This window comes from Zingiber officinale, chromosome 1B, assembly GCF_018446385.1.
Source record: "Zingiber officinale cultivar Zhangliang chromosome 1B, Zo_v1.1, whole genome shotgun sequence".
NCBI lineage: Eukaryota > Viridiplantae > Streptophyta > Magnoliopsida > Zingiberales > Zingiberaceae > Zingiber > Zingiber officinale.
This window is the reverse complement of record NC_055986.1, coordinates 37012847-37037648: the sequence shown is the minus strand read 5'-3', so window position 1 is coordinate 37037648 and position 24802 is coordinate 37012847. Positions and strand designations below refer to the sequence as shown.

At 36.0% G+C, this 24802-nt stretch overlaps 1 protein-coding gene across 1 annotated transcript in view; it reads right to left on the bottom strand.

The window, feature by feature from the left end:
• Positions 1–1227: 1227 nt before the first annotated feature.
• LOC122037889 (histone-lysine N-methyltransferase SUVR4-like) overlaps positions 1228–24802 on the bottom strand; it is a 31319-nt gene continuing 7744 nt past the window's right edge. The window contains exons 6-7 of the mRNA XM_042597352.1: positions 1799–1852; positions 1228–1520 (exon numbers count right to left, since the gene is read on the bottom strand). Of these exons, the coding sequence (XP_042453286.1) occupies positions 1228–1520; positions 1799–1852 (347 nt within the window). The remainder of the gene's footprint in view (positions 1521–1798; positions 1853–24802) is intronic.

Genomic DNA, 24802 nt, shown 5'->3' with positions numbered 1-24802 from the left:
AAAAAATTCTACCACAATTGAATATAGAATGCACGACATGTCAAAATATTTTTTTCTTTTCCCTTTTTCTATTTTTTTCTTCTGTTCACTTTTTTTTCTTGTTTCATGTGTTTTTCAACATGTTAAACATGTTGTGCATCTTTTCTATGCATGATCATCAATAACTCAAATAAAAAGAGAAATAGCATGACTCACCTACGATAATCAAGCATGACTTACCTATGTTTCCCTTAAATTCTAGTAAGCAATTTCTCTCTCACACACTTAAACTTTTGTCCGTCCTGAATAAAACACTCATCATGTAACATCCAAAAATATCCACATCCCAAGAAAGAATAAAGTGGAATAAATGGAAGAGAGAAAAAAATGATTTGACGGATGATATGAAATGTATTCAAGAAACATGTGATAACAAAAGGAATGAATAAAAGCAAGTGAGATAGCCTTCATAAAAATCATGCAACCCTATAATAATGTGGTATCAAAAGAATTAAGGTAAGTTCTAGAATAACATTAACCATAAGTACATTACACTAAATGAGAATAATAGGCTTAAAAATCCTCACTAGGTATACAAAAATTATCATCTTAATCTACTAACATATAATCCATCACCAAGTTATAACCATATGCAATCTAAGAATCCAATCATGATAATAAATCTTCAAACTCGACAATCAAATTTAACTACCTTTCATAATTTCTAAAATGATAAAAAGAATGTATAGGGAATTTATTATGAAAACTGACAGAACAAAATAAAAACGAACTACCAAATAAAAGCAAATGATTCAGTTTCAAAAGTCAATCTAACCGTGGAATGATTGTATGTGAAGTGAGGACCGCTCCCATCACCATCGCCTCCTTTAATTTTCTCTGATGGTCGAAGATGGTTCAATTAGAGTATTCACTCCAAAAGCTTAATTATTATATAGAAAGTTAGGACTTTCTTCAATTGGTAAAATGCATCCTTACATCATTGACTGCAAATGAAAGACGTGTAGAAATCTTGTACATAAAAAGAGGATGCAATTCCTGCACACATGCTGTGTGAGATGGATTAAAAATAATATCAATGTTAACAGAGTATGAATTAAGAGATGTGTCACATCCACTAAAATCAAACCTAATTACCTTCATGAAATTTCCTAAAAATTCAGAAGAAATATTAATCTGACCATACTGAAAGGTATCTGGAGGATCTAGAATAGTGAATGTGGCATTCTCTTAAACCAGTAAAGGATCTAGCTCTAGTAGTCGTACAATCAAAGGAAGTGATTCTTGAGTCATCCCTACACTTCCATCATCACTAAGTGCAACCACATGCTTAATTGGCTCAGAAGGTAGTGTAATCAAAGGAAGTGATTCTTGAGATTTTGTCTCTACAACACAAATCCTTACACTTCCATCATTATCAATAGCACCTACAACATCAAGAAGATTTGGAACAATAATATTATCATCATCAACAACATTATCAGGATAAACTACAACATCATGATATAAAAAACTAGAAGAGCCTGGTAGAGTAGTAGAATTAAGGTCAGGATTATCACAAACTCTATAATCCATCTCCTTAAAAATTGATGTGGTATGTTAATCTGATAGCAACTATAACTGTGTTGATGGATGTGTCCTTTCCTAGAATTGTGTTTCTTGATGTTGCCAGAATTGTTGCAACTACTCCTCAAGATTCTGCTCAGGCTGATAGTACTGAAAATAAGACTGATAATATTGGGGCCACTTAGAAATCCCTTGTTGTGTGTTCCTATACCGGAATCTTGACAATGAATTATACCTGTATTACTGATATAGCTGATAATACTGAGAATCAGACTGATGATACTAGATCCTGCTTAGAAATACATTAACAAAGGAATAAACATCTTTAGCAATCATCAGTCTAGTCTCAAACCGCTGATAATTTGTAATCATAATCTCAATAAGTTCTCTAGTCTGAACAGATGTCTTGTTAACTATAGCCCCTCCACTAGCTACATCAACCATACTCCTGTCTATGGGAAGTAATCCCTTATAGAAGTACTGAATCAAATAGGTGATCACTAATCTAGTGTTGAGGGCAATTAGCAACAAGTCATTTAAATCTCTTCCAATATTCTTGTAATAGTTCTCCTGTGAATTGTTGAACTCCATAAATATACCTCTGAATAAATGTGGTCCTAAAAGCAAGGAAGAACCTAACCAAATATAATTTCTTCATTATATTGAACTAGCTAGTGATAGAATTAGGTGGACGACAGTACAACCAATCTTTTATTGAACCCGCCAGTGAGAATAGAAATACTCGAAGGCTAACATCATCTTTTGATTATACAATGTGATTTCAATGTAGATCATACCATATGAAATTCTTATAAATGTCTATTGGGATCTTCACCAGAAACTCCATGAAACTTCGGTAATAAATGAATAATTTGTCATAACTCGAAGTTTGTATCCAAATCAAAATAACGGATGTAGAATGACTCATCTAACAAGTCTGGTTCCCAAAGCTCTCCAAGAGTCTTTTCAGTATTGTCCTCTATGATGCTTATCAAATATGAGGTCATGATCACACTGAAACACTGGAACTGCTAATGACACACAGAAATTTCCTAGTCTCACCTGAAACACTTATGTAAATAAAATCAAAAGACAAAAAAAATATACATGATAAAATACATGCATACATGAGATGAAATAATTAAGTCCTAACAATATTTAAAAATTTTGTGACCATCAAATAAATAGAAATAAGAGAGAATAAAATTAAAAAAAATGAAATGGAAAATATTAAAAAATTGAAAAGGTGGTCTAAATGATCAAACTTGGCCAAAATAAATCTGTATTCATTGTATAACTGTGAGTATTACTCCTCTCACCCCTTTCCTTTAACCTGCAAAGTTCAATAGCAAAAGGAGAAACTAACAATTACATCAAAAGAAAAATAAAATAACAAAGCAGAAAAATAAGAATAAGATAAAGATAAAACTAATCTATCGTCTAAAAACAAATGAACACCACTAAGTTCCCCGATAACGTCGAGAAAATTTGAGGAGCTCTTAAGATTGTCACAAGTGTAGCTCCCAAATTAATAATTTGTTTTCAACTATCTAACCAACAACGATAAACTTATAGCACAGTGTTACTCTACGCTACATGCATCACCTTCTATAGAATAAACATGCATAAATGAAACTAAAATTCTATCTAACTATCGAAGACAAACTTGCACGACATTGTCACCCTATGACATAAGAACATCTATCAAAGCATAACATAAAAATATAACAAATAGCACAAATATGTATAAGGGAAAAATAATAGTAAAACAAATGCAGTTGAACTAAACAAACTTAACATCGATTAAACAAAATATAACTATGCATAATTAGTAAACCTACACCACATTGTCACCCTATGTTACAAGTTTAGCAATCATGCATAAATAAAACCAAACAAAGTTAACAAAACCTAACAAAGTGCAAGATTAAACAATCTAACATGGATAAGAACATAACACATAAATCAAACAAGAAAAGAAACTAAATTAACCAAACCTCTCTCCCACGATCAACTCTAAGTTGACTACCCTCCGCTGTCACACAAAGGACCTGAATTTGGAACCACCAACCCTGGTGGACACCAACACACACAATTGACCTCTGATAGACTGCTCCCAACAGCACGAACCCCACTAAATAGAACAACTTAGATGAACAGTAAAAACCAATACAGAATTATAACATCAAGGGCACCAACTCAGGATTCTAGCACAATGAAAACAACAAACTTGTTCAATCTCTACCGGAATTGATGAACGGAGGTTGAGCTTGCTGCTAGAATTGAGCACACACTGAATTCATTGGATATACTTCTGTTTTGCAACCGCGTACACAGGAGTTGAAGTTGAACAGTGAGGTGGATGTAGCTTATGTCGAAGATGGATTAAAGTAAAGCAATTGTTTGGGGCATTTCAACGAACACTTGGTGAGCATGGATTAAATTAAGCAAAGTGTGAGCAATTTAAACATGGGAGTTCAATTTGGTACAAACATTCAATCCACAATCAATAATATAAAGTAAGAAACAACCCAACACATTAAAGACTTAAACCCAAGCTTGCAGACAAATCTTCTCCCTTGATCTGAATGGATGACGATGGCTACAGATAGAGCTTCGGAAGCGAACTGATCGAAGCACGAATGAAGTGGACCTCTTCTCTTCTAACCCGAAGAGAAGAGGGATGTCGGAAGATGAAGAAGGATTGTTGGGGATGATGACGAAGGCTTCCTCTCTTATAACCCAAAGGGGAGAAGGGATTCGGCTCCTCCTCTTCTAACCTAAAGAGTGTAGTCCAAGTAGGCCAACTAAAGGTGGGTAAATAGCCCTGAAAAAAAAATATAAAAATCTCTTGCTTAGACTTAGCAAGGACACAATATTAATTAAGTATAATTAATTAACATTAAAAACAATAATATAAAATAAGTAAGATAACAAAAAGATTTACTTGGTTACAACCAGGATGGTTATTAATTTATGGTAATGAAAAAACTCCACTAGAAAAGACTCCTTCGTTAAAGGTAGAGTAACCTATTATAGACTTTGAAAAGCTCAGGAATGGATAAGAAAGTAGTACATTGATTCTTATTTAATTCCTACCTTTAGGGTTTTTTTATATCCTCCTGAGAAAAAGTTACCGCTGGTTCACGTCGGTTGGAGGCACCTCCGAAGGGATCCAAGGTGTCTCTAAGAGGATAGAGATTACCTTCTTCTCAACATTAATCTAATGGCTACTGTTTATTGGAGGCGCCTCTATGGAAGCTTTAGGGTGCCTTTAAGAAGGGTGTGAAGATGCCTCCAACCTTCATCAAGGCACTTCCATCAAGAGGCACGAGGTCGCCTCCAACCTCCATCAGGGCACCTCTATCAAGAGGTGTGAGGGCGCCTCCAACTATCTTAGAGGTGCGTTCAACCATTTTGGAGTTGCCTTCAGCCGTCCAGTTAATCTCAATGGTTAACTTTTCCCGCGCTTCTTTGGGTGATGCTCCAACCGTTCGAAATTGAGCTCACTCGAACCTAACTCCGATATTCTCCTTGAGCAGGCTTCCTCCCCGTCTTCTCGTCCCTTGAACGCTTCGTACACATTTTTCTCGTCCACTGGTGTACTCTTCCACAGCTTTTCGTCCCTCAGATGCACCGAGCCAGTCAACTCATTTCCCCTTCCATCCTTCTCGCTCGCCGCATCTTCCGCTCGACTTTTTGTGTTCCTAAGTTCTTTCACACTTAGACACAAGACATCAAAAGACACAAGACCTAACTTAACTCAGTTGATCACCTCAAAATCAACCTGGGATAGGTATAATCTCCCCCTTTTTAATGTGCATCAATCCAAGTTAAGATTAGAGTTAAACAAACAAGTAAAAACCAATTATAACTTAAATATGACAATTAAACATATTTATTCTAATTTCAAATAAATATGGAAATTTAAAATAGAACCTTCTCCTAAACTTAATATCTAATTATTCTCCTCCTTTCATCATATACAAAATTTGAAAAAAAAAAAAATAGAAAATAGTAGTAGAAAAATACAAGAAAATTTTAAGGGTCTGGTTGTAAAATATCTAAACTCTTGTATTTTTATCAAAATATTTTATCATAGAAAATAATTTTTAAGAAATATTGCTTATTTTTTATAAAAATAATTTTAAAATTTTTTTTGATAAAAATTATTTTAAAAACTATTTTTGATAAAAATTATTTTTAAAATTATTTTTGATAAAAATTATTTTAAAATTTATTTTCCAATTTTGAAAAAGTCTAAAATTTTTATCAACATTTCATAAAACTGTTTGGATCAGAATAAAAAATTTCAAAAAAATATTATTTTTTTTCATTGCCGGAATAAATATTTTAGGACTGAGATATGCATTTTTGAAACTTAATAATTAAGAATAGTTGTTGGCTTTGAAAAATCTTACTAATTTTTTTGAGCATATAAAATATAATTTTTATTTAATTTTTGAAAAATAAATTTATGAGAATTTTTAATTATAAAAATATGATTTTTTGTAAAAAAATCATAATAATTAATATAATAGTTGAAAATTTTAGAAATATTTTATAATAATATAAAACATAATGTTTTATCACATAAAAATTAAAATTTTCAAATATTAATTTTAGAAATAATTTTAATCTTAAAAATCTGATTTTGGTTAAAAAAATTAATAAAAAATAATGTAGCTTTAAAAAAAATTTAAAAATTTTCTATTAGTAAATAATATTTTTATTTTTAATAAAAAAATAGATAGAAAATATGAATAGAAGATCTACGAATTTCATTTTTCTAAAAGTGTTAATAAATTAAAACAATTTAAATTTCTAGCATACACAATAAATTAATTTAATAATCTAGTACCGATTTTGATATCCAAACTAAGTTCTTACCTACTTAATTTATCAAGTATTTTTTAGAAATATTATTTCTAGTAAATTTTGCAATTTAGCCCTTATAATTTTCTAAATATCAATTAAGTCCTTTATAATCTCTAAAATTTGAGGTTCGAAAAATATTAGAGGCATACATAATTCTTTACTTTCAATGTTTCCATTTCTTCTTTTAATTTTGTATTTTTAATTTTAATTTTGTTAAAAAATTTTAACAAACATGCATAGTCTTTTTTTATTTTAAATATTTATTCCTATTTTTGCAAAGAGATCTAGATAGCATTTTAATATCATTGTATAATTGTTCAGGAGATAAGAGATGTATCTCACTTACCATGTCGAACTCATAGTTCGACGCTCTCCATTCATCGTTACTCACAATACTCATGTCAGATAAGTTTTTTTTGTCTTTATCTTCTTAATGACTTATCATAAGTGCAAGTCCGACATAGGTCTAGATCTCGGACTCTGACGACAACTCATCTCATATGGCTTTTAGATTCTTGTGCTTCGTCCATTTTGGCCCTATATTTTTTTTCTTTCTCCCTTTTCTTCAGCTTCGGGTAGTTATTCTTGATGTGTCCTTCTTCTTGACAGTTGTAGCAACAAACCTTCCTTTTGCTTCATAGTAGCTTTGTTGCCTACTTCTTATCAAAATTATTAGTTTTAAAAAAACTTACTAAACTTTCTTACCATGTAGGCTTCTTCATTTTCGTCCAGCGATAATTCTGACTCCGGCTCGATCTTCTTGGCTTTGAGTGTCAGGTTCTGAGTTGACTTTTCTTCTTTATTTCTTAAACCTTCACATCTTGACTCATGTAATTCAAAAGTGGAAAATAGATTTTCTAAGTACTTACCTCGAGATCTTTGAATATGTAAAATGAGTCCACTATAGATGTCTACTCGGAAGTTTTTAGAAAATCATTTAACGCATACCTTGCAAATCTCGATTTATTATCATTTCTTCAAGATTCGTGAGTCTGGTGATCAATTCCTTGATCTTGCATGTAGATGAGCTACTGTCTCTTCCTTTTCCATCCGGAGGTTGCTAAGTTGGTTCCGCACCATGTCCCATCTTACGAGTTTAGCCTTCGAGGCCCCTTCATGCAACTCTTGGAACTTTTCCCAAAGTTCTTTAGCTGAGTTGTAGTTTTTGATCTGATTAACCTCTTGGGGTGGAAGAATGCTCAGTAGATGAAACTCTACTTTGTCATTCGCCGTGATGTCATTCTGCACTTTTTTGCTCCAAAGATGTTCTTCTTTTTCCTCTCTGTGATGATATCTAGAAGCTATAAAATCATATTTGATAGTAAGAAGAATTTCAAAGTCAATCTTGAAGAATACCTCCATATAGCGCTTCCAAAGTACGAACTCCCCCTTGAACTTTGACGATGAATGCTTGATCCGACCATCGTCATTTTTACTTTAGTCGGCAGTTAGTCCTTCTAAAGCTATCTGACTTTGATACCAATTGTAGGTCCAGGTAGGCAGTTAATCTCTTGCTTTGAACTTGGCAAGGACACAATATTAATTAAGCATAATTCATTAATTAATATTAAAAATAATAACATAAAATAAGTAAAAGGATAAAAGGATTTATTTAGTTACAATCGGGATGGTTATTAATTCAAAACAATAAAAAAAACTCCAATAGAAAAGACTCATTTGTTGAAGGTAAAGTAGCCTCTTACAAACTTTGGAAAGCTTAGGAATGAATAAGAAAGTAGTACATTGATTGTTATTTAATTCTTAACTTCAGGGGATTTTTTATAGCCTCATGAGAAAAAGTTATCATTGGTTCACGTCGATTGGAGGCACCTCCAAAGGGATCCAAGGCGCCTCTAAGAGGATAGAGATTATCCTCTTCTCAATGGTATCCTAACAACTACTATTGATTGGAGGTGTCTCTATGGAAGCTCCAGGACACCTCCAAGAGAGGCACGAGGGTGCCTTCAGCCTTCATCAGGGCGCCTCCATCAAGAGGCACGAGGGCCCCTCCAACCTCCATCAAGGCGCCTCCATCAAAAGGCACGAGGTTACCTCCAACCAGCTTGGAGCTGCCTTCAGCCGTCCAATTAACCTCTAAATGGTTAACTCCTCGCGCTTCTTTGGGTGATGCTTCGATCGTCCAAAATTGAGCTCACCTAAAACTAGCTTGGTGCTACTTTCACTCGCAACACACTCCTAATCGATCGGCTGATCAATTGAGCTCTGGTTCAATCGATCACTTGATCGATTGACCAACCCTAACTTGCCTAACTCAAGTCTAGGGTTCCCAAACCCAACATCCAGTCAACTTTAACCTGTTGGGATTCCTCATTACCTAACATTCGTTTAACCTTGACCTGCTGAGACTTCTTCACCAAGTGTTCGGTCAATCCCTTAATCCACTTGGACTTTTCTCCTTGTGTCAAGTATCCAGTCGATCCTTTGACCTACTTGGACTTCCAATCACTAGATGTTCGGTCATCCTTGACCCACCTGGATTTCCATTGCTTGGCTTCACTCACCAAGATATTCTTAATGCCTAGCTTTACTCACTAGGGCTTTCATCTGTCTTTACTCACCAAGATTTCCATCTGCCTAGCTTCACTCACTAGGTCTTTCACCTGGCTTCACTCACCGGGATTTTCTCACTACCTAGCTTCACTCACCAGGACTTTCCTTCTGCCTGGCTTCACTCACCAAGGTTTTTACCTAGCTTCACTCACTAGAATTTTCCTTCTGCCTAGCTTCACTCACCAGAACTTTTAACACCAAGTGTCAAGTCAACAATGACCCACTTGGATTTTTCTCTTCTACCAACCTTCCTGTTAGACTTATCCTTGTCTAACCTCCAATTAGGACTTTCCCGATCAAGTATCCGGTCAACCTTGACATACTTGACTCTTCTTCTTGTCAACCTGGTCAACCTTGATCAATCTCTCAAACAGACAATTGCTCCTGCAATCTCCAAACATTGTCAAAATAATTTTTATATATTGTCAAATATCGAAACTCACATATTAAAACTCAAGCTTGAGCCAATTCAAGGTTAGTCAACCTGGTCAACCTTGACCTAGGGGAATTGCACCAACAGTCCACTTGTGTACTCTTCTATAATTTTTCATCCGTCAAATGCACCAAGCCCTTTGACTCATTTCTTGTGCAATTATTCTCTCTCATCGCATCTTTCTCTCGACTTCTTGTATTTCTAAGTTCCTGTACACTTAAACACAAGGCATCCAAAGACATAAGACCTAATTTAACTCAGTTAATCACCTCAAAACCAACCTAAGTATTTACAAAGAGGAGGTGGTCTGATGGTGAGGGAGGGATTGACGGAGGTGTAGATAGTGGCTAGATGAATGAAGAGGAAGGAAGAAGCTCTACTCCTCTTCTAACTCGAAGAGGAGATGAGGAGCTTCGGTGGTGTTGGCGATGGGTGGAAGAAGGAGAAGATGAAGGAGATGACTGTTGTGATAAGGAGATGAAGGGGCTTCTCCTCTTCTAACCCGAAGAGGTGAAGATGATGATAGATATGGAGTCCGGCTAGCGGTGGTGACAGTGGAGATGGTGCCCTCGACAGATGGTGGAAGAGGAAGGAGGTCGGACATTGGGTGCTTAGCATTGGGAGTGTGTCCGAGTGAGAAGAGGATGAGAGGATGGTCAGCCTAATGGGAGGAGATGGAGGAGTGAACTTCAGCCGACGATGATGGAGAGGATGGTCGAAGCTCTTGAGGATGAAGAGGGAGAAGGGAGGTCTTCAGATGGCATAGGGCAGCATCCCGTGCATGAGGAAGAGGTGAGGGGAATGGAAGAGTTTCTTAACGGGTTTAAGATTTTGGGTTTATGAGAGGAGTAAGAGGTTTATATCTGGATCCATATAAAATTGGTTTTAGGATTGGGCTCCTCTTTTCCTTGTATTCAAATTGAATTGGAGCTCCACTTCTTAAATGAACTCTTAGTTGCCTTGATCTCGATCAATGATCTAAATTCTCCAAATTTGATCTCTTCCTTTTTCCCTTCAAATCAAGCCGAACTTGACTCGACTCAGATTCATGGCTCTTTGAATTTTCTACAAATCAAATTTAAAATATAAGAAATTATATCATAATTGTAGAAAAATTATAATAATTAAGTCTAAAATAAATTCCTGCTCACAAAACATAATATAAACGCGAAATTAAGCATACGAGAAGGTAAAAATACTATGTATAGAAGTCAAAATAATGCATCAAAATACTCAATATCAGTTAGATAGCAAGAGGTCCACCTCAAGTTATATTTTCATGCTAAGGGGGGCTATATCATGGAAAAATATTAAATAGACGTTAATAGTCACTTCCACTATGAACATAGACTTTATAACCTTGTTATGAAGTTTCCAACCACATGATATGGGTATAGAATCTTATCACAAAATTACATATTATTAGCAGTATTGATAGACACTTGAGAATTAACTGTGATAATAAAGTCACAGAACTATATTCAAAGAACAATTGTAGCTCGTCGAAGTTTAAACACATCGATAACAAGTTTCTAGTGGTCAAAGAAAAAGTTCAGAATGGTCAGGTGTGAATAGAGCACATTAATACAAACTTTATGATTACAAATCCACTCACAAAGGGTTTGCAACCCAAAGTATTTCATGTTCATATTGCACATATGTATGTGCTTCTATTGGGTGAAGTACCTATTTAGTGGGAGTCTATATTTATATTTATCATTTTGTCATTCTATATAATAAACACTTTTGTTATTTTATACAGTTTCTTGTTTTGTTGCAATAGTAAGGATTTTAATTATCACTCTGAAATAAAGATATCATAATTTGCTAATATACTTTAGCATTTAGTATAGTAAATATGATATGAACTCTAGTTTGAATCATAAAAAATAGGTCATGATTTACACATACAGTTTAGTATAAGGTAATTTGTAAACATGACTTGGACCCTTTGGGTCATTAAGAGGATCAATTGAGAATGTATATGTGCATATTATTTTTCATGCAATTTTCATGTTACACATCTACCTTTGATCTATATCATTAATGAATTGGTATTATAATTACTGTGAGACTTGTTACAGTTGTAGTAGATATGATTTCTTTAATCCTTGCTGATAAAATTAATGGATCGGATTGTTTAAGAGAATATTTTTATCCATAAAGATTGACATTATTACATGTACTAAGGAATATATTGTGTATTATATTATCTTCACATGTAGCTCAAATGGAAGATTGTTGAATATTTTATATACATCTAATAACTCATTAGCGGGCTTACAGTGAATTCATAACCTACTATTTTGTCACTTAAGTTCAAACCTATTAAAGTGATCTAATTGATGTGTTATTGGGTTTGCTTTTGAATGTGGATATTATATGTGTAGACTCATTTACTTTAAATTCAGCATCCGTTATCATTAATGGGTTGATAATGGATAGTAGATATCAAACTATATATAGGATGTAATCCTAACACGATTAGGGATCGATCGAGAGATTATTCCTTGCTTTCCATTAGATGAGGATATATGGCGTCGAAGTCCTAACCACTATGGAAGATCGTGCTTCAACTTCGACTTTTTTTGGGGATAGCATAAAGAAAATATCTCTAAACTTAGGTATGATTTAATTCTAATATAAAATTTTCTGCATCTGGTTGTATAATTTATCTAGTTTTTTCATATTTATTACGACAGAATGATCCTGCTAGAAGGTTTGTTCTATTACACCATACACTCACTAATATCTCAATCATATATGACACTTTTATATTTGTCAAATGCACCTCTATTTTAAAGTACCCCTTAGTCCCTACATATACTTGTCTAACTCACCCGACGATGAGAGCACATTTAAAATCTTAAAAAATAGACCCTGTTTTTTATATGATTTTGAAACTACTATTTTTCTTCTTGGAAAAAAAAAGTTAAAATGTTTTTAAAAATTCACAGCAAGATAAATAGGGTGTGAATTAAAATTAAATGATATGGTTACATTGGTATTGAATCTGTTGGATCGAAAGCGCTAGAGGGGGGGTGAATAGTACTTATGATTTTCACAATTCTCGTATTCGGAAATCGTTCGAGTAAATGCAACAGAAAAGAAAAAAAATAACACAAATAGAGAAGAGCCAAGATTTACTTAGTTCGGAGCCTAGGGCGACTCCTACTCCAAGGCCCGCGATCGTTGATCGTTTTCGGTGGACAACAACTATAATATCGCAAAGTTTACAATTGATTATTACAATAAGTGCACTAATGAAAATATACCGACAGTACAAGAGATGTAGACGTAGTCGCTGACTGTCGGAGTAGCAGAGCGTCGCAGAAGTGTTTGGAGCGGCACACGGAAGAGCGCAGGTTATTCTGTTCGAAATATATGTTCAAGATGCACCTCGAGGCCTCCTTTTATAGCTCTGCAAAGTCTGATCCAGATCCCCAAGCTTCGGGATCAAGTTTGACCCGAAGCGGATCGGTCGACCGATCCTAAGGTTCGGTCGACCGATCAGGCGATCCCTCCTATCTGATCCGCCCCATCTTCTCACTCCACTTCGATCCAGTCAAACTCTATCCGAGGTTCGGTCGACCGATAAGCTGTTCTGACTTAGCCCAGTCAGCCTGATCCAGTCGACACCCAACCCAGGTTCGGTCGACCGATCCCCTGGTCGAGCCTGGTCTAACCTCTGAAGATCTGATCTGCTGGCTTGGGGGTTCGATCGACCGATCCCATTGTTCGGTCGACCGATCTCGGTCAGTCTTAACCCTGCATGAAAATATTTGTTTCCTGCAAAACAGAGTTAGAATACAAACGATAATATCTAGAAATAAATTTGACAGTCTCCAGACTGTCCGGTTCTGACTTCGGATTTCCAACCGGAAACCCTAGGTCGAACCAACGCCTACTGTTCCCTCTTCCGGGGAACGCGTCCTCACCTACTCCACTCAGGAGAGTTTATCTTTGCTCAATGTCCGGTCAGATGCTTCCGGTCTTCATGCTGGACGTCCGGTCCTTGACCCGTCCAGTCTTCCACCCGGTTCGCGACACTAGGATTTTAACCTAGGGTTACCGCCCCCTAGGATTTTTGCCCGAAGCTCCGACCCATCAAGACTTTCTGCATAGGGTTACCACCCCCTATGACCTAGGGTTACCACCCCCTAGGATTTTCCCTTTGCCCAACCTCAGCTAGGACTTTCCTGAAACACTCAATCATCCACTAGATAACAATTAAACTTAACTTTGAATCCCTTTGTCATTATCAAAACTTGAGTTCGATCGTCGGATGCTTCCCGCACCAACAATCTCCCCCTTTTTGATTATGGCAACCGAAATTCAAAGTTAAGGAAAAAGATGCAATAAAGATCAACATAAATTAGTACAAGCATAAATAAAATATAAGCATATTAAAGCTCCCCCTTAAAATAATATCTTTTTATTTTAAATTTTCTTTAATTTCTTTTGAATTTCCTTATACTATTTAATTTCTTTTGAATTTCCTTATACTCTTCCCCTTTGCCATATATCAAAATAAATAAGAGAGTAAAATGAGTATAGACATAAACACTTAGCTCTTTTAAAATTAGTTTTCTTGTAAGTGTTTAGCTAAGTTAGAAAATTTGCCATAAGTTTGGAACCATAATTTTTTCAAGGAATTTAAAATTTAAGTTTGAGAAGTAATTTTTAAAATTTTCAAATAATTTCCAAAGTATGCATTTTAAAAGATTTTTCAAATGATTTTTCAAGGCATTTTAAAAGATTTAAATGTAATTTTTAAATAAGTTTTTGAAATAATTTTTCAAAGGATTTTTAAATAATTTTCAAAAGATTTTTAAATAATTTTCAAAATATTTTTAAAATAATTTTCAAAGGATTTTTAAATAATTTTCAAAAGATTTTTAAATAATTTTCAAAATAATTTTAAAATAATTTTCAAAAGATTTTTAAATAATTTTCAAAAGATTTTTAAATAATTTTCAAAGGATTTTTAAATAATTTTCAAAATATTTTTAAAATAATTTTCAAAAAAAAATTAAATAATTTTCAAAGGATTTTTACATAAATTTTTCAAAGGATTTTTAAAATAATTTTTAAAAGATTTTTAAAGAATTTTGGTTGATTGGGTTTAGTTGATTTCGATTAAATTTTGAACAATTTGAACTTATTTGAACCTAGATCCATCTCACCCGATTCTAAATTATCAATCAGGTAATCTTAAGTAATTTTGTGAGATGGTTATCTTTAATTTAGGTTATTTCTAAGGATTAATTTATATTTGAGTTAAACTTAGGTTTTCCAATTAATCAATTAAATATGTCTTTCTATGATTGATTCCCAGGTCAGGGCGAGGCTCTAGGCCTTCTTGGGTATGGGATCATCCACCCCTTCCTAGACAGAATCGCTTAAAGAAATATATATTTAATTTTCTTTTTGAAACTTCTAAATTTAACTAGCAAGTGTAAATTACGCCTAGATCCTTAAGCTATCCTAGTCTAAGCATGTATATTGTAAGGAAAATAAATAAACAAGCATCAATCAGTTCTATCTATTGGTAAAGATGATCTTTCTATTGGCTCCCCCTGGATCATAGCCTCGATATGGTCTATCAAGGTAATGGATCTGATCCTTGGGAACCCAATAGTGACCAGGTCCAACCTGATTAACCAGGTTTGACTTGGGGACTCATGCTTGAATTATGCTTCTTTTATTTCTATTTACTAGAGATAGATATGATTTATACTTACTCTTGGTTTTGAATCCAAGTCCGGACTTGTTGTAAACGGCTCGCTGTTTTCCAAGAATCAGATCCAGATTTTTGGAACCCATGGTGAACCGTTCCAACATGTCCTTGAGTTCTTTAATTTGAGTTTTCAAATTGGAATTTTCTTCCTCAAGTTGTTGGACTTGAGTTGAACTTCCACTTTGAATAGGCTCAGTTAAAGAACTCAAGTCCGTCACTTCCTTAAGGGTTGTTATCTCCTTTTGGAGTGACTTAACCCGAACATTGGATTTTGCTAATTTCTTAAGCAAGTAAGGAATTAACTTTTGCAAATCATCTAAATGAGTTTCGGCAAGTAAGGCACTTATAGTGGGGTTTGGTCCATCAGAAACGAATACGGATTCGTGGCTTCGCTCGGACTCAGTTTCTGACTCGCTCTCCATTTCGGATTCGAACTCAGAACCTGTGTCGACAATGTTCGCTTGCACTGGTAACGTCAGGAAGCTCATCGGTTCTTCTTCGTCACTCTCGGATTCATCTGATGGCTCGGACCAAGTTGCCTTCAATACCTTTCTTCTTTTCTTCTTGTTTGGACAATCTGGCTTGTAGTTCCCCTTCTGGTTACAGCCGTTGCAGGTGACTCCAATCTTGTCCTCCTTGGTTATTTGAGTCGCCTTTTTCAATTTGCATATCTTCCGCACAAGCTTTACTAGTTCGGAAATAACCTCGTCGTCGTCTTCTGCGTCTGATTCATCTTTGGACTTGAGTTTGGTTTTGTGCCTGGACGTCGGTTCGTGCGTTCTGCTGGTACCTGCAACCAACGCAACACCTTTCTCGGCCGGACGTGAGTTAACCTGTTCGTGTAACTCAAACTCTGCAAATAATTCATCTAACTTAATTGAAGATAAGTCCTTGGATACCTTGTACGCATCTACCATGGATGCCCACAAGGTATTCCTAGGGAAGGCGTTTAAAGCATACCTCACGATGTCCCGGTTCTCAACTTTTTGTCCGATTGCATGTAGACCGTTGAGTAGGTCTTGTATCCGGGCATGAAGCTGGTTGGCCGACTCACCTTCCTGCATTTTAATATTATATAATTTATTGAAAATTAAGTCCCTCTTACTTACCTTAGCGTCGGAGGTGCTCTCGTGTAGTTCGATTAGCTTCTCCCATAGCTCTTTGGCGCTTGAGAAGGGTCCTACTCTGTTGATTTCCTCCTTTGTCAGCCCGCATTGTAGCATGCAGGTTGCTTTAGCATCGACTTCAACCTTCTTCTTTATACTAGCGTCCTAGTTGATGCATGAGACTAGTTCTCCCGCGCCGTCACGTGGAAGTTCGAGACCGGTCTGGATGATAATCCACATCTCGACTTGCGTCTTGAGGTGATATTCCATCCGATTCTTCCAATAAGCAAAATCCTCGTCGGAGAAGAGTGGCGGGCAGACTGTGCTAAAGCCTTCTTGGAGGGCCATTTTAAACCTTGCACACAGAGAATACGAAAACAGACTATCCCAGGACTTGATCCTGGATTAGCAGTGCGGTATGGAATTAAAAAGGAAAGCGAGCTCGAGTGGTGTTGCACCGACTTCGAGCAAAAATCATTTCGAACGAAAAACTAGATCGAAATATAGTAATTATACTAATTCCGATCGACTCCGAAAAATTTGAAAACACCACGAAAAATTTGCTTGACTGGTGGTTGCACCAAATCGAAGCGACTCCGCTCTGATACCAATTGTTGGATCGAAAGCGCTAGAGGGGGGGTGAATAGCGCTCGTGGCTTTCACAATTCTCGTATTCGGAAATCGTTCGAGTAAATGCAGCGGAAAAGAAAAGAAATAACACAAACAGAGAAGAGCCAAGATTTACTTGGTTCGGAGTTTAGGGCGACTCCTACTCCAAGGTCCGCGATCGTTGATCACTTTCGATGGGCAACAACTATAATATCACAAAGTTTACAATTGATTATTACAATAAGTGCACTAATGAAAATATACCGACAGTACAAGAGATGTAGACGTAGTCGCTGACTGTCGGAGTAGCAGAGTGTCGCAAAAGTGTTTGGAGCAGCATACGGAAGAGCGCAGGTTATTCTGTTCGAGATATATGTTCAAGCTACACCTCGAGGCCTCCTTTTATAGCTCTGCAAAGTCTAATCAAGATCCCTAAGCTTCTGGATCAAGTTTGACCCGAGGCGGATCGGTCGACAGATCCCAAGGTTCGGTCGACCGATCAGGCGATCCCTCCTATCTGATCCGCCCAATCTTCTCACTCCACTTCGATCCAGTCAAACTCTATCCGAGGTTCGGTCGACCGATAAAAAGGTTCGGTCGACCGATAAGCTGTTCTGACTCAGCCCAGTCAGCCTGATCCAGTCGACACCCAACCCAGGTTCGGTCTACCGACCCCCTGGTCGAGCCTGGTCCAACCTCTGAAGATTTGATCTGCTGGCTTAGGGGTTCACTCGACCGATCCCATTGTTCGGTCGACCGATCCCGGTCAGTCCTAACCCTGCATGAAAATATTAGTTTCCTGCAAAACAGAGTTAGAACACAAACGATAATATCTAGAAATAAATTTGACAGTCTCTAGACTGTCCGGTTCTGATTTCGGATTTCCAACCGAAAACCGTAGGTCGAACCGACGCCTACTGTTCCCTCTTCCGGGGAAAGCGTCCTCACCTACTCCACTCAGGAGAGTTTACCTTTGCTCAGCGTCTGGTCAGATGCTTCCGGTCTTCATGTTGGACGTCCGGTCCTTGACCCGTCCAGTCTTCCACCCGGTTCGCGACACTAGGATTTCAACCTAGGGTTACCACCCCCTAGGATTTTTGCTCGAAGCTCCGACCCGCCAAGACTTTCCGCATAGGGTTACCACCCCCTATGACCTAGGGTTACCTCCCCCTAGGATTTTCTCTTTGCCTAACCTCAGTTAGGACTTTCCTGAAACACTCAATCATCCACATTAGATAACAATTAAACTTAACTTTGAATCCCTTTGCCATTATCAAAACTTGAGTTCGATCGTCGGATGCTTCCCGCACCAACAGAATCTAATAATCCTAGATTCATCAATAAATTTTAATCAAAATTCACTCTACGTGCATTATCTAAATCTAGATATTTTAAATATGGTCAAACTCACAAAAGTCTTACATTGTTAAATGAATATGATAAATTTATCTCTATTAGTGACATTTTGATAACATTATATAAAATTGGATTTTTTTTTTTTGTAAATCACAACAAACTAAATAGAGTGTGAAACTCAGAATTGGAAGGCATGCTTATTAGAGAACTTCTATGAATGCATTGGTCTTAGTTTGAAATAATCATGTCCTCCAATTTTGATTTCACACTCTTTAGTTTGCTATGATATACAGAAAAGCTACGGGACTACTACGGACCACCTTTGTGGCAATCCACGTCACACCTTTTTTTGATTTACTTCTCGCCACGAATGACCAAAACTCTCCTCCTCCTTCCTTGTGCCCTAGCGAGATCCCCGTGATTCTCCTCCTCCTCCTTCCTTGTGCCCTAGCGAGATCCCCGTGATTCTCCTCCTTGTTGGGTTTTTCGGGTCGCGAAAACCGTTTTTTCGCGTCGCGGAAACCCCGAAACCCCCGCCACCGGATCCGTGCGAAGAAAAATAAAACAAAATACGAGTACGAGTTTCTAAAGTCTAGATCTACACTAGATAAGAGTGTTACCCTCGATGCGATGCCCTTCGCTATCCCGCTAGTCCAACGGTTTGCCGGATCTCAAGATTGTCAAAGTAGACAACCCTCTAGAAGTATCCACACGAACAAAACTAGGTGGAGGGAACCAAACAAAGGTGTGCTAGCACCTAGGGTGTTCGGCCAAGAGAGGAGGAAGAGCAAGAAGAGAGAGCTCTAGGAGGAAGAAGATGAAGTGAATGCCTCTTGAATGAAAAATGAATTTCATTCACAATCAAAAGTGGTCGGCCACCTTCATGGAGTGTAACTCCTTTTTTTTCATTAAATGTGGAGAGCCACATTAAATTGAAAGGGAATTTGTAACCCCCATTAGGTGGCACACACATATGCTAAACATGATGATGTGGCACATCATCATTGGCCACTTAATGCCAAGTCACAAATGATGTGGCATAAAGTCAAGTCAAACTTGACTCTTCCTCTTCCTCTCAAGTCAAGTCAAACTTGACTTAATCTCTCTCATGGTTGATCTAATCCAACCATTTAATTCAAGCTAATTTAATATAATGAATCTAATTCATTTAATTAAATTGATTCAATGAGTCATAATCTAAATTAGACTCATTGAACACATGAATCAACTTGAGTCTAACTCAATTACCCCAATTAGGATTACTCTTAATCTAATTTGATTCATCACATGAATCTAATCCTCTTGGTTCATCATATGAACCTAATCTCCATCTAATTGTCCTTTGTGTGTGACCCTATAGGTTCTTGTAACGTTGGCAATGCCCCTAAACCCATTTAGGAGCATAAGTAATGAGCGGTATCTAGCAACACATCATTACTACCCAAGTTACAAGAATGTTGAGATCCAACATCACCTTGTGACTACTAATTGTGACTCCTCACAAAATATGACAAGTGTCCTTCTATCCTAGACATCTAGATTGATCAATGTGAGGCATAGACCGTGTCATCCTCTGACCAATCTAAATCTTGAACTCCAAGTAGACTCACTAAATCGAATGAGCTCAATATCTCATATTGACTCATTTGGGCATGGCCATGCACTTCGTGGTCCCACTCTATCAAGAATATCGATGTCGCTCCCGTCATATAGGAGAGATAGATCTCATCTACATCACTCACATCCCTCTGTATAATTCGTTACATACCCAGTAATCACCTTTATAGTCCACCCAGTTACGGGTGACGTTTGACGAAACCAAAGTACATAACTCCTTATGTAGGGATCCATGGTGACTTCAGGTCTAAGGACTAGTAGTCATACTAATAGCCACATGAGAAAGTATATGACACTCATATAACGATCCATGATACTTTCTCATGACGGGTCATTCAGTATACATTCTCCAATGCATACCCATGTGTCAACTTGATATCTCTATATCCATGACTTGTGAGATCAAGTCATCGAGTTGACCTACATGCTAGTCTTATTGTATTAACATTGTCCCTGAATGTTAATACTCGACTAGGAATTATTAAGAGTAGTGTTCCATATATCATCTCACTATCGGTTCAACTAACTGATTGATATAGGTGAGAACCTTCTACTCAAGGACGCTATTATACTTAGTTTATTTGGCACTAATACAAGTAAGTATAATAACCAAAAACAAATGTCTTTATTTATATAAGAATATGATACAACAAGTCCATAATACAATCATCAAATGATTGACTCTAGGGCTCTAACTAACACTCCTCCCTATGCCCTAGCGATCCCTACGATTCTCCTCCTCCCACCCTCCCTGTGCCCTAGCTCTCTTCACCACAGCAACGCACTCATGATTCTCCTCGTTGCGCACTCCCTCGATCGTGGTCCTCCTGACGCTGCCCAGACTAACGGCGACAGGATAACAGAGGTGCCTTTGTTATCTCGCGATCCTCCCTCACTGTAGCCGTCCTCACTCGTTCGACTCCTTCTCCGCAGAGACCCCCTCGCCGAGCAATCTCACACAGGCGTGGCGAAGAGTGGAACCCCCTATAGAAGCTCTTTGATCTGAAGCCCTATCCCTCGCCTCACTCGCGATTCTCCTCGTTACAGTCGTCCTCACTCGCGAAACTCATCGCCCCCTCACCGAGACAAGCTCTCACAGGCACGACAAGGAGTGGAACCCCTACAGAATCTCTCCGATCTAAAGCCCTAACTCGCGGTCCTCCTCTCCATAGCCGTCTTCACTAGCTCGTTGGACTCCTCTTCGTGCGAAGCTAGGTTTTCCACAATCGCCCTCGTCCCTTCATTGCCGATAAAAGATTATTTTTATAAATTGATTTAGCATCTGTGTTATACCAGCAGAATAAAGTCTGAATATTTGTTTTCAATTTATCAAGAAATGTATTTTTCCGCCTTCTATTTGGACCTGTGTAGTGATGAATGGGATAGATCTCAGTACAAAATTTCTTTATTGTTGATTGATAGATTTCTTTAGATATCAAAGGATGCTAAAATTCCCTCTCTCATTTCTTGATAAATTGCAAGATTTTGTTGAATGCCTATTAATTATTCCCATGATTTGAATCCAGACCTCTTTTTTTCGCATTATCTACACTAATCCCAATTGTTTGATCAAAAGCCAACCGAATTGACTGCTGGAGCTAGTTTTGTGTAATTATTACTCAGTTTTAAAAATTAACTTACAATCAAATTTGTTTCTATTTCTGTTGCAAATTTCATCATATTGTTTACAATAGTGTTTACGATCAAATTTATTTTTGTTTTTATTGCAAATTTCATCATATTATTTACAATAGTGTTTACAATCAGATTTATTTCTAGTTCTGTTGCAATTTTCATAATATTGTTACAATAGTTTTATTGTTACAATATTGTTTCTGTTTTACATTATCTACAATAAGTTGTATGTTTTATTTATTTATCTAATTATCTATTGTCAATTATAATGTGAGGGTGTCTAGAAATAGAAGAAAATAGAGTTGATGATAAAGAATATATTCCCCAAGTTGTAGATGATCGAAAGTCAAAAATTGGAATGGAATTCTCACCACTAAATGAGACATATTCATTCTATAACCAATATGCACGAGAAGCTGGGTTTAGTTCAAGGATGCACACGAGCAAGAAAAATAAGATGACAAATGAAGTAACGTGGAAACAAATTGTATGCTTTAAAGAAGGGCATACAGATCTAATGCAGTAGAATAATCATACAAAAGCTGATTAATTGACAAAAGAAAGAGCACATGGCGCAGTTAGAACGGGCTGTAAATCAAATATTACATTTGTCAATAAAATAAAATGGACCTAATTGGGTTGTTAGTAACTTTATAGAAACTCATAATCATCCACTCTCGACTCCATCAAAGGAGTATTTGCTATGCTCACATCGTAATGTTTCAGCAGCAAAGAAAACATTGACAAAATAGTTTTTAGAGGTCAATGTACCAACTAATCAACAAATGTGAATATTGGAGAGAGTATGGAGGGCCTAAGAGGGTAGGTTGTACAGAAAAAGATATTAGAAATTTTGAGAGAAATCTAAGAGATGAACAAAAGAGTATTGATGCTGAAACACTAATCGAGTTTTTTACATTTGAGCAAAAGAAGAATTTAGCTTTTTTCTTTGATTATGAGACTGGTTCAGATAATAGATTTAGTAGATATTTTTGGGTTGATCATATATCTAGGCGGGCATATAGTGTATTTGGTGATGCAATTGTATTTGATACGACATATAACACCAACAAATATGTCTTGATTTTGGCACCTTTTGTAGGAGTTAATCATTATCATCAAACAATTATTTTTGGTTGTGGGTTTCTAAGTGATGAGAAAATTGAATCTTTTGTTTGGTTGCTTAAGAAGTTCATAGAAGTCATGCCTAAAGGTCCACCAAATGTTATCATCACTGATTAGGATCCTGCTATGACAAAAGTAATTGCACAAGTTTTCCCTCAAACAGTGCATCGATATTATTTGTGGCACGTACTGAACAAATTCCCAGAAAAATGAAACCCTTTGACTTTTCAAAACCACTATCAAAGCTTAAAAAATGTCATTGCAAATTCTACAACACCTGATGATTTTGAAAAGTCATGGGAAGAGGCTATCAAATGTGCTAACTTAGAGAATAATGATTGGCTATCGTTGATGTATGAATTGTGACACAGATGGGTGCTAGTATATTTTAGCCATTTATTTTGTGTTGGAATGTCAAGTAGTCAAAGATCTGAAGGTTGACATGCATTTTTCAAGAGATATGTCTCAAATAAGAATTTATTGATGGATTTTATCACCCATTTTAATAGCGCACTGAGATACCAAAGACACAATAAGTTAGTTATATACCATATTGATATGAATGAGCATTCCAAATTTAAGACAAACTGACCAATGAAAACTCAAATGGTTAAATTGTACACAAAAAAGAAATGACTGGATTTTCAAAGTGAAATGAGCAAGAGTCATGGTTATTATGTGTAATAAGCATTTACAGGAGTTGACTCAGTGATTTACCATGTGATAAAATTTCAAAGTTCTTCTTCCTCCAAACTAAGGGTAGTCACGCATGACAAACAAAGAAACTACATATTATGTAGCTGCACGAAATTTGAGTTTAAGGGCATTCCATGCAGACATATGTTAACTTTTTTTCGTATCAACCAAGTCTTTCATTTGCCTGATACATATATACTCAAACGATGAACACGAGATGCAAAAGTTAGAGCAATATATGCTTTGGGGAAGTAAAATTTCATCGATAATCCAGATCCAGAAAGGTGTTTGATGTCGAGACACTCGAGGTTATCCTATAAAGCTTCAATATTAATTGATGATGCATCTTTGACTAATGAAGGGACAACCTTTTTGAATGAACAATTTGATTGTATCTACAGTAAAATTCAAGAGATGAATATTAGTAGAGCATGCAATGATAGAAGTCAAAAGAAAAAATCTATGAATGAGGGCCTTGGTATTATTAATCTTTCTTCAATAAGAACAAAGGGATGTGGGAAGAGATTGAAATCATCAAAGGAGAAATCAACCTCAAATTTCAGGCTATGCCATGGATGTAGATATCGAGGTGTGTCACATGACAAGCGCAATTGTCCAAATTTACAGCAAGGGGAGTATGTATCGATTAATTATGCATTTTTATTATAATTTTACTTGTAAACATAATTTATTTCATTACATTTTGTTATTATGACAATGTGTCAATTATCAGATCAACTGAAGATAATAATTATAACATTATTGACGACACGTATGAACTAGATTTGACATCTATAGCTGGTATTATTAAAATTTTAATAGATTAATTTATAATGGTTCATTGAGAAAATGAAGTTAATAATTGTATTTATTATTGTAGGTTCTAACAACATGTAATAAGATGTTGTTAATTATCTATGATTGATATTCATTTATTTCTTTTATTGATATATTTAATTGATTTAATGCATTTATTGTATTGAGATATCTGCATATGATATATTTCTTGTTATTTGATAGAAATTTTAGTTCCATATGATATATTTCTTGTTATTTGATAGAAATTTTAGTTCCATGTGTCAATCATGTTTTTTTTAATCTTGTCTAAGATAGAATAAATTTCACATTTGTCTGTTATTTCTTAAACTGACGTCTTTCCAAAAGTCTTCTTTTACTTCAACTGCACTCTTTTTTTTAGAAATAATAATTAAAGAAGAAAAGTCTGCCTCTTTCACAACAGCTGCTGATTTATGAAACAAACATGGCGGTTACTGCTAATGCTGCTGATCATTTCACTCAACAAAAATACAAAATTATATCGGTTTGGTCCCACGAAATGATTCTTATAAATATGTCATAATTGATATTTAAACTGCAGATATTTTTATGATAACTTAAATATCCTATCATGATACCAAAGACGACAATCTATCTCAAAACAATATAAGAGAAGATATTTTATTGAAATTAGTA